The following is a 15,143-nucleotide window of genomic DNA, read 5'->3' as shown; positions in this document are numbered from 1 at the left end:
TATGATTGGTTGAAGATTACATCTCTCACCTTCAGCAAAGTGACTACAGCAGGGGGGCACTAACTTCCAAAATTACTGCCTGGCATTTTGTCAGTGTTACTGGAGAAGTGTTACATGTTAGTGAGATAGAAGGAAATTCAATTTTGAAGAGCACAAAGGATGCTACTTAAGTTTCAAAAGTAAGATATGAAGTTTTTGATGATTAAATTAAAACAAAAGTCTTATTTACACTTTGAAGACAAGTGACACTCAAGAAAAAAAGAGATCACAACAAACAGCATTAAGAACTACTGACTCGGGGGCTTCACAGTGATTCCTTTTTTATTATTATTTTAGATTACTCTTAATGAGATTCATTATAAAAAAAATTTTTTCTTCCTCCTCTCTGATGTAAATACACTTCAACATAAGAAAATGACCTTGCTTATTCCTTCTGAAAATCTTATTTTTTATAAAGACAAGTATTTATAGAAACTTTGGAAAAAACAACTTATTTATTCATTTATATTAATAACAATTTTGTTGTTACTACTTACCTTAAAATTTACTTCTCAATCATCAATTTATGCCATGACCAATGAAAAGCTAAATTTGGATTCATATTTGAGTCTAATTCTCTGCATAAAAACTCAATAAATAGCATGAAACAAATACCAACTCATGTAAGGGAGGGGGAGGGGAGGGGGGAGGAGGATGTGCTTCATCCAGAGGGGCACTTGTTTGACAGCCTGAAGATATTGAAATTTACAATTTGGACTTGAATAATACATCACTGGTATTGGCAATTTTGACCCCTATTCGGTTCTTCATAACTTTCTCTACAGAATTACAGATATGCTCAAGGTGTTGAAAGGAAACTCTTTTGTGCACAGGCAGGTACACCACATGATCAATCAGGTATTTGGCATTGTGGGGAAAGAGCACATCATCTTTTTCCTTGCTGAAGGTGCGGTTTGTGGTTGCAGTGTTGACTGGTGCAGTGCAGAAAAATTCTACAGATGGTCTGCTGACAGCATTTCCTATGGATGAACCAGAACCAGCTGCGACCTCTGGTTGAGCTGTTGAGAAAGAATAAAGAAGTTTTTCCGTTTGATTTTCCTGTCTGAACTTAGCCCTGTCTTTTTGGTCTGCTTCAGTGGGTTTTGTTCTGTAAACGGTGGAAAGTTGTGTTGCGCCTCTGTATGCCTCAACGCCTTCCTTTTCAAGTGCAGTAACAACTTCATCGGGGTCATCCTTTAAGTAAAAAAAAAAAAATCAAATGAGGACTAGTGCATATTTTGCAATAAATTATGTGTTCAGGGCCAGTTATTCACATGTGGTCACTATTTTTTTTAATTAAAAGCAATCTCTCCTGTTAAAGCTGATGGTCAACTTTGTTTTCCTTTCCTTTCAAATAACAGAAAATGATGCTTCTGCTAAGATGACTAAAATTTCCAAACTTAATTGAAATGCTTGCTCTCCTCTGCCCCGTTCCTAAGCATGTGAACCCTTGGACTCCTAAGAGTGACCAGCATCTAAATTCTCCTTTCATTATCACTTCTGAATCACACATTTAGGTCAGGAGAATAAAAGAAATGATCACCAACTAAAGAAGCTCTGACTGTTAGACACATTCATCTCTTCAGCACCTAAAGAAATTTATGAGAACAGTATGGAGAATATGCTTACTGATGTTAGGCAGAAAGGGTTGAATTCAAGTGAGAAAGGTAGAAAGAAGGGGTTGCACATGTTATAAAATTTCATACTCACCACAAGCATTGGAAACAACCAATAACTTTTTATGTCTGCTCTTTGGCCAGGTACAAAAACATTACCAGGCAGATTACTGCTCACAAAATCTCCTTTTAACTTGATCATTCGGAAGTCTTTACTGTTTACTCTTCTTAGCCGGTATAACATGAATTCCAAAAGCATGGCAGATGGTTGACTACGAAGTTTATCCATGCTTACACCACCAGGAAATGCTCGCAGGAGGGAAATGAAATATTCCTTGTACTTGAAACCCATCAGATGAAACAAATTAATGAAGAACCAATTGAACAGTGAATTGTTTAATCCACTTGCCATTAACAGAGAGTAGCAAGAAAGTTTCTTGAAGTAGGTCCACTGGTTTTGGACTGGGTATTCCTTTAGCTTGGCTCTCATTTTTGAAAGAATCTCTGAGTTTTTTACTCTGACCATGGCCCCACCTAATGAGGTGTAATGTTTGATAGAACCAAAACTGAAAAATGTCAGGTCAGAAAGTTTGTGACCTTTTTTTTCCAGGCCTTGAAATGATTCAGCACAATCTTCCAATACATACAATCCGCGTGAATGTGCCACTTGAAACACTTTGTCCAAATTGATCCACTTCCCATACAAGTGAGCTGCCAAAATGGCCACTGTTTTATCTGTTACAGCAAGTTCAACTAGTTCAGGTTTGGGGGCTAGTGTATCGAGATCTAAATCCACTGGTACAATCTTAAGGCCATGCCTTTCAACCACTGATACCATGTCTGGAATATTTACTGCAGTAAAAATTACTTCTGATCCAATGGGGAAATTCATAACAGTTAAGAATGTATCTAAAGCAGTTCGAATTGAAAGACATGCAAGCCATTGGTCTGAGCCACCAAACAGTTTTTCAAGTTTTCCTTGAAGAAGGTTTCTCTCCTGAGAGCTGTTGTTGACTGTTGAAAAGCTGAAGGCAGCTATGATGTCTTTCCATGTTGCATCTGAAAAAAAAAAAAAAAAAATAGAGAAAATATGATGACATCCAAAGATTATTATTCAACATTGCCACAAACATAATAAATATATTGTTTATAACATAAAAGCCCCTTTGTCCAAGCAAAAGACTTCAGGGCTATTTCAGACAAAAATGTACCATCTCATTTTTTCACTCATATTTCCAGTCTCAGTTTTAGGGTAACAACTAATGCTTTGTAAATGAGTGTGATTGGATCAAGTAAACCTAGAAGAGGCTGGAATGGGGAAACAGCTGAACTGCTGGAACAAAAAAAACTGCAGGTATGTCAGGTACAACTGCACTATCAGTCAGAATCCCTTGAGACAAAATCTAAAAAAATCAAATGTATGGAATGAAAATCTCCTTGTCCCAATTTTGAGGGAGTCTTAGATGAGGCAGCTGGTTATGCAGGCTTGGCACTAATAATTACTCCCACATGCCTCTGAAAATAGCTCTTGAATGCACAAATACAGTATCCTTGCTGAAATGACACCTGACAAAATTCATCTTCAACATTCAGATGCAGCATTTACTTTTGGGTAGTACTAAACAATCTTTTCACCCTCAGATGCAGGCCTCTTTTCATGGACTTCGAAGAAACTGTTGTATCTAACAACTTGCTAAAACTCACTTTCAAAGATTACAAATCAAAGGTGCTCATTTAAATCAGAATGTGTATTATTCGGACTGCTCCAGTGTACTCACAAGACGCTTTTGAAAATGCGCTTTACGGTTTTAAAATGATGTGGGACTTGATGATGGGTGATGCTTGACTGAGAGTATTTATCTCAAACAAGACGTAGATGTCTTATTATTATTTACTTGGGAAGTCTTTGCTTACAATTTGAACACCCTGACAACAAAGTAAATTTTCAGGACTCAAAATCTATGGTTGCTTGCCCAAGGTGCTGTGTAGTTGAATTTATTGGGATTTTCATTTTCAGCCAAACATCAGAAACGAAAAATTTGCTAAAGTGAAGGTTTTTACGTCAAATTCGACAATTTCCACACAAGCGGAAATATTGCATGGGAAATATAACACATCGAGTTGAATATGATTTCCAAATTTCCGTTTTTGTGCGCGTGTATTGTTCGGCCTATCTGCTAGTAGCACATTCACTCCTCTTCCACAAAAATGAATTCACTCAAGCTTTCATACAAAAAAGCACAAACTCACGTTAAAGTTACCAGTGACAGTAATGGCTCTATAATCGAAAATTATCAGGCTTACTCCGAAAATTATAGCAACTTTGGATCGGAATTCGACTGTTTGGTTTAAGGACGTCTCAAAGATTGTTTAACAGAAAACTGAGTCGGGAATCGACAACTTTAAGGATTTAAAGAAGTCTTTGAAAGTCAGTAGTTTGGCACTTATGTAGTAGTTTCGGTCGCTATCTGATACAAGCTTAAATATAAACCGACGGTCAATTAAGAAAGGTCGAACAAATTGATACTTACCAATGAAAAGGCACGCATATTTTTCGGGAATCATTGCCATCAAACCTTTCTACCAAATTATGAGCTGTACTAACGGTGAATCAGCACAATGTACTAACGGTAACTCAGCAGAAAGAGAAGTCGACTTTCGCATTAAAAACGAGTCTTGGTGTGGTGTAGTCTCAGCTGAAGCTTTGTAATGGAGGGAGACTGGGAATGTACCTAAATATTCAGGAAAGGCTGGAACGGTGGAACAGGTGAACTGCTGGAATGGCGCGTGCACGGGGTACAACTGAGAAATCAATATCTATGGGTGCTTACCCAAGGTACTGGTGTCAATTCCTTGTGTATTTGAATTTACTGGGATTTTCGTGTTTAAGTTAAACATAAGAAACGGCACTATAATCGAAAGTTATGGTTTACAGATTCAAAACAGTTCGACTGTTTGGTTTATGGACGATCTCAAAGATTGTTACACAGTAAACTGCGTCGGGAATCGACAACTTTAAATAAGTCAGTGGTTTGGCAATCATGTAGTAATTTCGGTCGTTATCTGATACCGCTTCAATTTCAAATCGACGGTCAGTTAGGCAAGGTCGAACAAATCGGTAATTACCAATGAAAAGGCTCGCATACTTTTCGGAAATCATTGCTATCAAACCTTTCTACCAGATTATGAGTTGTACTAACGGTGAATCACCACAACGTACTAACGGTAGCTCAGCAGAAAGGGAAGTCGACTTTCGGATTAAAAACGAGCCCAGGTGTAGTCTTAGCTAGAGCTTTGTAAAGAGGAAGAGAGAGAAATGGATCTAAATATTCAGGAAAGGCTGGAACGGTGGAACAGGTAAACTGCTGGAACGGCACGTGTGGGGGTACAGCTGAGAAAATGAACTTTAAGAGTCCATTCTATGGGATAAAAAATCTCCTTATCCTGATTTTTAGGGAATGAACTCTTTGGTGACCAGGGGTTTATCCTTGCTAAAATTTAATGTATTGATAAAATCAGAGGTAAGACAATGTTAACCAAAGCAAATTGGTTGTGACTCTCCTAAATACAGAAATTTTCACAGTTGGTCAAAAATCTCTTTCTGTGTGCAAAATAACCCAAAGCAAGATAATCCCACCCCCCCCCCCCCCCTGGCCTTGCACAAGACAAACAAACATCAACACAAAGAAGTCATGATCTGGTGAAGCTCATCATTTCTATTTTTCTTTTTTTATATTTGTTACAACACTTGAGGTACTTCAAACAAAATTACCAACACACTAAACAAACTCCTAGCCTCTACCTCAGTTTAACAAAGTACACAATACAAACTTGTGAAAATATCTTTAAGAAAACCATCTCAACATTGGTCCTGCTGCACAGAGCACCCTACTGTTCCAATCCTAACTCCAGAGTAAATAACAATTTAACTTGGCCAAATTCATTAATTTAAGTCATCCCTGTTCAAAAAATAGAGAAGGAACAATTCCTAACTAGTCCGCCTGAGATCATAATGGGTATTTTCAAAACCTCTGTTCAAATGAGACAGGGCTGATCTTGTATCCAAGGATTGGTTTTCCACTTTTTTTTCATGCAATTCTCTAAGAGCTTGTCTTGTAAAACTTCAGACAACATGGGCAGGTAACACTTCATTATTCAAATCTAATCTGAAAAAGTTCAAGGAGAAAATCTCACTCCACTGAACTGAGGCAACTTTTCTTCAGTCAACTTCTTCAATCGTTGGTCCACCAGAACTAGCTGAGTCAGAGGTAGGAGCCCCACCCCCCTGAGTAAAGCCCCCTGCCCCTGGAGGAGGGGCACCTCCAGCCCCCTGGTATAACTTTGTAATCACTGGATTACAAATACTTTCTAATTCTTTTTGCCGCTTATCATATTCATCTTTGCTTGCATCAGAGTTGCTATCAAGCCAGCTGATTGCTTCATTGCACTTGTCAACGATTGTTTTCCTGTCATCCTCAGAGATCTTATCACGCACCTGAAGAAATAATTATCTATTAATAACTTTGAAAGGAAAACTCTCAGACTTGAACTGATACTTTTAATAAAAATGACACTAAGTGACCAGTCACTATATATCGCCAGGGTGGGGGGTTAGGGGGGGGGGAGATTCAGCGAGTTTTGGTTGCCTCAATAAAATACACCTGATCTCCTGATAAGGCTCTGAAATAATTTTATGATAACCCCTTACTGGCACTGAATTGGGTTGGTTTACTATAGACTCCCATTCTATATTCAATTAGCAACAACTGACACCCCCCTTTCACCCTGAAAACCATGTGATCCCCCCAAAAACCCTCTTTCCCTCTCCCCCCCCCTTTTTCAGGTAATAAATGGTGACTGGTTCCTAACAAAGCAACTATTTAGTACATATGCATCAACAGTCAGGATATTTAGTCCAGTATATTGGGGAGAAAACTGTCAAAATGTTTTCATTCCTATATTGCCGAGTTTAAAAGCCTGAAGAACTTGAACCCTTTTTCCCCTAAGAGTCTCATTAAGGTCACCAGAATAAATGAAATGATCAACTAAAAAAGCTCTTGATTTTTTAACAAATTCTTCTTGCCAGCACCTTAGGAAATGTATAAAAAACAGTATGGAGAATATGTATATCAAGTCTGTTCGTATGTCAATTTTCAAATCACACAAGACTAGTAATGTGTTTGAGATCAATTTTCATTCAGTAAATAAGTACACACTTGACTAATGATGTATACTACATTAATTTTAACCAGGTAACACTATGATTATCAGCTGAGTTAGTAAAGCCCAGAAAAAGTTTGGTGACAAGGTTTTTTGACTGTAAAATAACAATGTTGTCATGGGCAACCTTTTTGCCTCCAGTCGTAACTGAATCTCAAGAACCATGTGTCACCACACATCAAATATGACAACCCTGTTAAAACAACATGCTCCACCTGGAAACAGAACCAGTTACCCAAGGCAACCACCTGATTTTAATGTAAAATGATGGTTGCCAAACTTCCCTCATTTCTTGCTCAAATGAAAATCATACTATAATTCACACCTTTTCATCTTCCACTGTGGTCTTCATATGGTATGCATAACTCTCCAATGAATTCTTGGCCTGAACTTTGTCCCGTTGCAAATCATCTTCTGCTTTGTACTTCTCAGCTTCACGCACCATGCGATCAATATCATCCTTGGACAATCGACCTTTGTCATTGGTAATGGTAATCTTATTCTCACGACCAGTGCTCTTATCAACTGCAGACACATTCAAGATTCCATTTGCATCGATGTCATAAGTAACTTCAATCTGTGGAACTCCTCGTGGGGCTGGTGGAATACCTGACAGCTCAAACTTTCCAAGCAGATTGTTGCCTGATGTTAAGCCTCTCTCTCCTTCAAACACCTTTGCAAACAGAAAGGGAACCAGCCCCTGTTTAGTTCTTTTCTATTGTTCAGTTCTTTTCTATGGTATATTATCATGAGCTAAACTAGGGACAACTCTACTAATGACATTCTCTTAGAAGAGATGTTGATAAATTCCTTGAACTTGAAACAGGAACTTAAACTTACTACAACTGCTCTTTATGCTCTTTTATATATTTGTTTCTCGATTTAGTTTCTTTTGATTTGTTAGAAAAGAAAAAAGGAACTATGCCACTCTAAAAAGAGATAAAAATGAAGAGCCTCAGTTAATCCCATCTCAGGAAATGAGAAGACTACTGTAATCCTTCAAACCTTAGGAGTAGCCAGCATCTAATTTGCCCTTACAGTAATACTGCTTATTACACGACTCGGGCAGTCAGAGGGCCAATAACTAAAATCAACCAATCAAAATGCTCTATTGCTGGTCAATATTCTCTCAGTATTGGACCGGGCACTGTCCCGAATGAGACCGCACTTGTGTCCCTTTGAACTTCAGTCGTATAATAAATCTCTTATTAACCAAGCTTGCTCAGGACAGTACTGGAAGAATATCGACCCTCAGTCTTTTTTGTACAGACCTCGCTGCGCTCGGTCTGTACTGTCAAGACCTCGGGCCGATATTCTCCTAGTGCGGCCCTCGCGCTTGGTTAATAAGATATATTGAATTGTTAGATCATGAAAAATAAAGGAGATGATTGCCAACTTGAGAAGCTTTGATTGTTTAACAAATTCTCCTTGTCAGGTACCAAAGGACAGAGGTGATATAAAGAACAGTAAGGAGAATATGGATACTGATGTTATGATTTACAGGGTCAAGGACAACAGTTGAATTCTTAAAGCAGAATCACACTTTTGTTCAATTTTCTTCCATGTACTGTATACACTGCTTACCTGAATTAGGACACTGGTTTGATTATCTGAATAGGTAGTGAAGGATTCTGTTTTCTTAGTGGGTACGGTTGTGTTGCGCTTGATAAGGACTGTCATGACCCCACCTGCAGTCTCAATTCCAAGAGACAAAGGTGCCACATCCAGAAGCAACAAATCCTGAACTTCACTACTCTTGTCACCACTCAGAATTGCAGCTTGAACAGCAGCACCATAAGCTACAGCTTCATCTGGATTGATGCTTTTGTTGAGTTCTTTGCCTTCAAAAAACTTTTGCAGAATTTCCTGAATCTTTGGGATACGAGTTGATCCTCCAACCAAAACAACCTCGTGCACCTGGCCCTTAGACAATCCAGCATCTCTTAGAGCTTTCTCAACAGGTTCTTTGGTTCTCTCAAATAGGTCTTTGTTCAAATCTTCAAACTTAGCACGAGTGAGCGTAGTATAATAATCAATTCCCTCATACAAGGAATCAATCTCGAGGTTACTTTGGGTGCTGGAGGAGAGGGTCCTCTTTGCACGTTCACAAGCTGTCCTCAGGCGACGCAGTGCACGTTTATTGGTTGACAGATCTTTCTTGTACTTTCTTTTGAAATCCTGCACAAAAAAATCAACAACATTGTTGTCAAAGTCTTCACCACCCAGGTGAGTGTTTCCAGCAGTAGACTTGACTTCAAATATTCCATCTTCAATGCTCAAAATAGAGACATCAAATGTACCACCACCAAGATCAAAGATAAGGACATTGCGTTCAGAACCAACTTTCTTGTCCAGACCATATGCAATAGCAGCAGCAGTTGGTTCATTGATAATACGCAAGACATTTAAGCCAGCAATCACACCTTGGAAAGAACAGTAACCCAAAAATTAAGTTCATTATAATTTTCCAAATCAACTTTGGCATTGTTCCAAATTAAAATTTCACAAGTTTACTTGTGCAGCAATGAGTAAAGTAGACCTCGAATCAGATAAGACATTGAACACACGTTAAAGTGTGCACATAATATCATATAACTTTGTATATTCTATTATTTCACAAATCCACTTGAAAATAGCCTACAAAAGCATCTTTTGGACTTGTCATTCAGGTTAACATTTCAACTGCTAAGATCTGATTTTGAATTCTCCCCACAAGCTGCAACACGTTTTGTGAATTGATTCACAAGAATTTGGTATTAAATCAAGATGTCAACTTCTACCTGATAAGTTCGACTATTCTCATTGCCTGTTTGCTGGATAGTGTATGGATATTGTAGAGAGAAGTTACAAGTTAATCACTTCTAGGATTTAGAAGGTTAAATAATCACTCTGGTTTGAAAAATCTCCCATAATTTGTATCATTTAAATCAACCTGCATCTTTTGTAGCCTGGCGCTGAGAATCATTGAAATATGCTGGAACAGTCACCACAGCATCCGTAATAGTTTTCCCAAGATATGCCTGAGCTGTTTCCTTCATCTTTGTCAACACCATTGATGAAATCTGTAAACAACATGATCACACAAAATGACAACTGATACAAGGAGGGTACCTTAAAGTATACCAATTCCCCATAAATCCTAACCAAAAGTATGGAGGTAACAATCCAAACATTACTCAGCTCCTGGTGTTGCAGGCCAATTAGTCAATGTATACAATTAGCATGACAGGGAACAACTATTACCGAAAACTAATTTTTTTTTTTTTTTTTTTAAGGAGGTCGGGGGGGTATTCAATCATAATAAAATTTAAGTGAACAAATAATCCATGTTCTCAAGCTTGACTGACCAAAATCACATGCTTTTAGAAGTATCTGATTGTGGGTAAATTGTTACAGACCTTAACAAAGTTGCAAAATCTTGGTGAATTTTTGCAATCATATGCATGGCTTAGCCATGATTTGGGAGGCATATCTGGGGCTATTGATATAACGACTCGCGACTCAATGCTTAAGTTCGTCTTCCTGAACACAATATTTCCCTGGATGAAAACTTATTAATCTCTCAAATACCTCTTCTGCGTAGAATGTTTTCGTTTCTCCTTTATAATCCACTTGTATCTTAGGTCTCCCAGAGTCGTTAATTATCTACAGTAGAAAACGAAAGTAGGTTACTTAGTAAGATACTTCGTCACTTAGATAAAAGAAACTTGAAAACGAAAGTTGAGAAAGAATGGTATCCATATTGTAGTGTAAACATATCCGTTTTCCATCAAAAATGCTCAATTAATATCTAACACTTCAATCACGACTCCAAAAATTCCAATATAAGACAACATCTTTTAACCTGGAAGGGCCAATGTTTCATATCTGACTGCGCTGAAGGATCGTCAAAGCGTCGACCGATCAATCGCTTCGCATCTGCAAAGAAACGTGGACATACATTCAGCCATCAATCTCCGATTTGGAAGAATAAATATGTTTTGAAACTGACCAAAAACCGTGTTCGTGGGATTCATTGCGACTTGATTTTTCGCAGCGTCTCCAATCAAACGCTCCGTGTCAGTAAAGGCTACATAGCTTGGTGTTGTTCGATTTCCTTGGTCATTTGCGATAATTTCCACTTTCCCATGTTGAAAAACTCCGACACAGGAATAGGTGGTACCAAGATCAATTCCGACTGCTGGTCCTTTCGACATTTTAAACCGAGAGAAAATGACCTTGACAAGGAACAAAACAACGCAATTTGAAATCTACAAGCGAAGCTAAATTTTATAAACTAGCAACCTCGAGTGTCACGTGATAATAAGAATCCGCCCAATATTTTCGAGTAATACCACATGACAGACAGTCACGGAATATCAAGAGCCCAGGCCTCGTCCAGTCGTTATCATATCCTTTAAGATGTTAATTTGATGGGCCGTTACGAGATAGTTGGATGATTTTATATGACTTTGGAAAAGGAATAATCTTCCTATAGATAACTGCGTGCCTCATGCTTGATTATAGAACAATCTCTATTGCAGTCGCCCTTTAAAAGTTGCATTTTCAAACCGCACAGAAAAGGTAACGGTTCACTGCTGGACTGCTGGACACGAGTTTCATCGCCCGCGGTCAGATTTGAAGCAAGTCGAAAGGTTTGTCGGGGTCTAGGGGCAAGTCCCCTTGCAGTCGCATTGCTCCAGGCCTCACTGAGTCTTTTCGCTGGCGAAGAAACGGTCTCGCCGAAGCGCTAAAAATGAGGACCTGCTCACAAGCTATCGACGAATGATAGATTCTCGTTATCAAAAAAACCTTAAGGAGGCAAGTGGAAAGGCGCCCTCAGTTACATAAGCCTCTCAAAAATACAAACTTGAAATAATTTTTATTTCAACAGCCGTGCTGGCATGGGAGTGTTAATATGGACTTACGCTTTGACTGGTCACATGATAAATATGGTGGGAGATGCCCGTTTCAACAGACATTGCATTGATTTAGATAGATAGATAGATAGATAGATAGATAGATAGATAGATAGATAGATAGATAGATAGATAGATAGATAGAAAGATCACTTTATTTATACACGGTAAATTCCACTCAGTCGTATACAAGCAATATACCTACAAAAGTAAAACTTAAATTTCTAATATACTACCCTGGTCCCAGAGGCTCTCTTTTCTCTACCGGAGTACGAGAATTCGGCGCAAAGCGCCGACCAACGAGCTGCAAAGCAGCGAGCGGAGAGAACCTCTGGTCAGGACCGTTGAGAATCTCACTTTCATTCCACCAAGCTTCGGGTGACAGCCATCAATCACGATCCTTTCCGACAACCAATCAGATTAAAGTACTAAAATACCTCTGGGGGTAAAATACCTCTGATTGGTTGTCGGAAAGGGGCGTGATTGACGGCTGTCACCCGAAGCTTGGTGGAATGAAAGTGAGATTCTCAACGGTCCTGACCAGAGGTTCTCTCCGCTCGCTGTTAAGCAGCTCGTTGGTCGGCGCTTCGCGCCGAGTTCTCATTCTCCGGTAGAGAGAAGAGAACCTCTGGGACCAGGGTACTAATATACTAAAATCTCACAATTACATTTATTCAAGTAACCTCCCTGAACACTGAAATTTTTTACAAACAGCACTTAACCGAATGAAAAACTAACAACTGGTTGGTTTGAACAGCTTATGTGAGCAGCCCACTTTTAACTTTATTTCTCTTATTCATCCACTTTCCAAGAACTGATTACATGAATGAGATTCAAAATTTTGTGAGTGTGGTCTCGTCAGAAAAGCTGTGAAGGGATAAAACTAATGTCATTAGCGTCATTCAGCCTAACACTTTAGCTGTTGCCTCATATCTTTTGCGAAGTTTTTCAAGGTTTTACATGACTAGGTCTTTAACACCATGTACTTGTGTATCTTTTGTTTCCAATGAACCGTGTTCTTTCGCCAAATGTTTCTTCCCTGATTATTTGATCGTTTGCCTGGAATCTTTGATGTTCAGGGTTTTGGTCGCTGAGGACTGGGTTCACATTCGTCACTCTGTCCAAAATAAATTGTTGACACACTGTGCAACAGAAAAAAAACAAAGACATTTGAAAACTTTATATCTATTAAACCATTCATGATACAAACGAAGCGTTAAATAACTAGAAGGTAATTTTCTTGTACTTTACATGTGTGAATAATGTGCGAAGCATTTTAACGTGAAATTAAAAGAAAATTCTGAGATGAGCGAAAAGCCGTCATCAATCCTGATCGAAAATGATCCAAGAAGCAATATCACTTTTTCTATATCAGGGGAACGATAGCTTTCCCCCCAGTTTGTCCTTATAAAGATCTTACGCACCGTAAAATTTACTATCAAGTCTTGCTTGAGTAAATGAAGTTAACTTTAAGACTGCTTTTATACGAACTGCTAATATTCTAACCGACCCCATAGGTGTGCGCCAAATGCAAGGTTCATGACGGTATTTTATGATGCGATAATACTTATACCTCTCAATATAAATATGCCGGTATCGTAAGGAATAAATACTAGGAAAGAACTCTTAAAACAGTAATGAACGCGAGAATAAGATAGTATGGAGGTAAAAAATAATCGTCGTTAAGAAATCAGTGTTAATATTTTTGTATCGCTGTGACAAAGTGGCATTTAATTTCATTTCAATTTCTCTAAGTAAAATTGACAGAGTACGTGACAATTACCACAATTCTGGTTAAATTTTGAATTCAATTTCCATCCACTCATCTCTATTCTCCTTTGTTCAATTCCGAAGTGATATCGGACTGAACAATCTTAATTGGTTTGCTATCTCAAGCTTGTCACCCGGCTAATGTGTTTCGCAGGTAATTGAGCTTTTACAATAAAAGATTCCTCAGTGAACCAATAACAAAATCAAGATAAACAGAACCAAATTCTTTTGTTTCTCTCGAAAACAGTAATTCTCAACCTTGGTTACTCTTTTATTGAATGAACGAGAAACTAGTTTCCCTTACCTTTTGCAAACAAGTATCGGTGAGTTCGCGCGTGGCAATAGTCATAAACAAGACTGCATTTTAATAATCATGTTGCTTTCACAAAAACAGAAAGGTATCCCATAATCTTTCATCATGAATTGAGAACCCCTTGTTGTAGCCCATTTTTGGGTGGGTTTTAGGCATCGCTGATATATATTGACTTTTTTATATTGTTATCTTTGTAATCATGCCAACACATACGAGAAACGGTACAAGAAAAAATAGCAATTGGTTAACTGTTTCCAAAAAGGCGAAAAATGTTAGTTCTGTACAAAATATGTTGTCTTACCGTAACAGCCACAGGGCCAAAGAAAGTTTCGCGGCACAAATCCTCTTTCTCGATGTTCATTTTCAACCCACCACCAATCCTTATCATCTTTGTTGAGTACTTGAACAAGTTCTCCCCTACTCACGGAAATATCATCATCGTCACATGCTTGAAAATCAAACAGAACTCGAAGCATTGTCTGTCTCTCGCGAAGCCGCAGAGCTTCCCGCGGGTTCAAGCCGCGGGATTCTCGAATCGAGCATCGCATCTTCTCTGCTCGAAAGAAGCTGTTGTTTTGACGGTTAGGCGCTGGATCCACGTTCACACTGCAACAGCTGTCTGACGGTATTATGATTGCCACCTGTTCTGTGTGATTTTCCTTCAGTTTCTTTTCTGTTTTCACAGTGTTGCTAATTTTGTTCTCCTGTTGCTTCTTGTTAAACAGTCGCTTGGTCTTGCCAAAGATCTTCCTGGTTGCTCTTTGAAAGACGTTTTGTTTTCGTGGATAGTCACATTGAGTGCCATTTTCTTCCTGTTCTTGTTTCACTTTAACCTCTTGTTTTTTCGTGGCAAAGCAGTTCCAAGATTTAACTTTGTAAGTGGTGACACGCTCTGACCGATCGCTTTGCACTGAGAATGCGACGCTTGAATCATCTTTGAAACCTGAGTCATCATCTGACTCGACAAAACTGTACTCTGTAATAGACAAAAGCGAGATTAGCGTTAAAATTCTTGCCCATAGGAAAATGAAGTTTTCCTGCTATCTGTTGATCAAATCAGAAATATTCAAAACTTATTTGTTTTAAGGAACTTGTTAAACAAATCTCACCCTTCATCACCAATTTATCCGCAAGAAATCTGCGGCGACAAAGAGTGATCTGCGGCCTAGCTTGTGGCGATATATCGACAAGTTGTGTGTCACGAGACCATGTGATTAATAACTCTTAATGACATACATGTGAGCATGAAAAGACTGCTTCAGCTTATATTATCATTGCCCTGGCAGC

At 38.6% G+C, this 15,143-nt stretch overlaps 3 protein-coding genes across 3 annotated transcripts; all 3 read right to left on the bottom strand.

Moving 5' to 3' along the window:
- Positions 1–303: 303 nt before the first annotated feature.
- Positions 304–4,358, bottom strand: LOC111330889 (uncharacterized). Its single transcript, XM_022935867.2, has 3 exons — positions 4,187–4,358; positions 1,750–2,714; positions 304–1,233 (listed from the first exon to the last, which is right to left on the bottom strand). Exons 1-3 carry the CDS (start codon positions 4,224–4,226, stop codon positions 745–747), a joined length of 1,494 nt encoding a protein of 497 aa, XP_022791602.2. The 5' UTR covers positions 4,227–4,358; the 3' UTR covers positions 304–744.
- Positions 4,359–5,351: 993 nt separating this feature from the next.
- On the bottom strand, positions 5,352–11,180 carry LOC111330876 (heat shock cognate 71 kDa protein). Its single transcript, XM_022935850.2, has 7 exons — positions 10,867–11,180; positions 10,720–10,793; positions 10,446–10,520; positions 9,808–9,937; positions 8,460–9,298; positions 7,201–7,548; positions 5,352–6,150 (listed from the first exon to the last, which is right to left on the bottom strand). Exons 1-7 carry the CDS (start codon positions 11,069–11,071, stop codon positions 5,875–5,877), a joined length of 1,947 nt encoding a protein of 648 aa, XP_022791585.2. The 5' UTR covers positions 11,072–11,180; the 3' UTR covers positions 5,352–5,874.
- Positions 11,181–12,744: 1,564 nt separating this feature from the next.
- On the bottom strand, positions 12,745–15,106 carry LOC111330877 (uncharacterized). Its single transcript, XM_022935851.2, has 3 exons — positions 14,966–15,106; positions 14,158–14,832; positions 12,745–12,915 (listed from the first exon to the last, which is right to left on the bottom strand). Exons 1-3 carry the CDS (start codon positions 14,970–14,972, stop codon positions 12,746–12,748), a joined length of 852 nt encoding a protein of 283 aa, XP_022791586.1. The 5' UTR covers positions 14,973–15,106; the 3' UTR covers position 12,745.
- Positions 15,107–15,143: the final 37 nt, after the last annotated feature.

Source organism: Stylophora pistillata, chromosome 14, assembly GCF_964205215.1.
Source record: "Stylophora pistillata chromosome 14, jaStyPist1.2, whole genome shotgun sequence".
Classification (NCBI taxonomy): domain Eukaryota; kingdom Metazoa; phylum Cnidaria; class Anthozoa; order Scleractinia; family Pocilloporidae; genus Stylophora; species Stylophora pistillata.
This window is presented reverse-complemented; position numbering and strand designations above follow the sequence as displayed.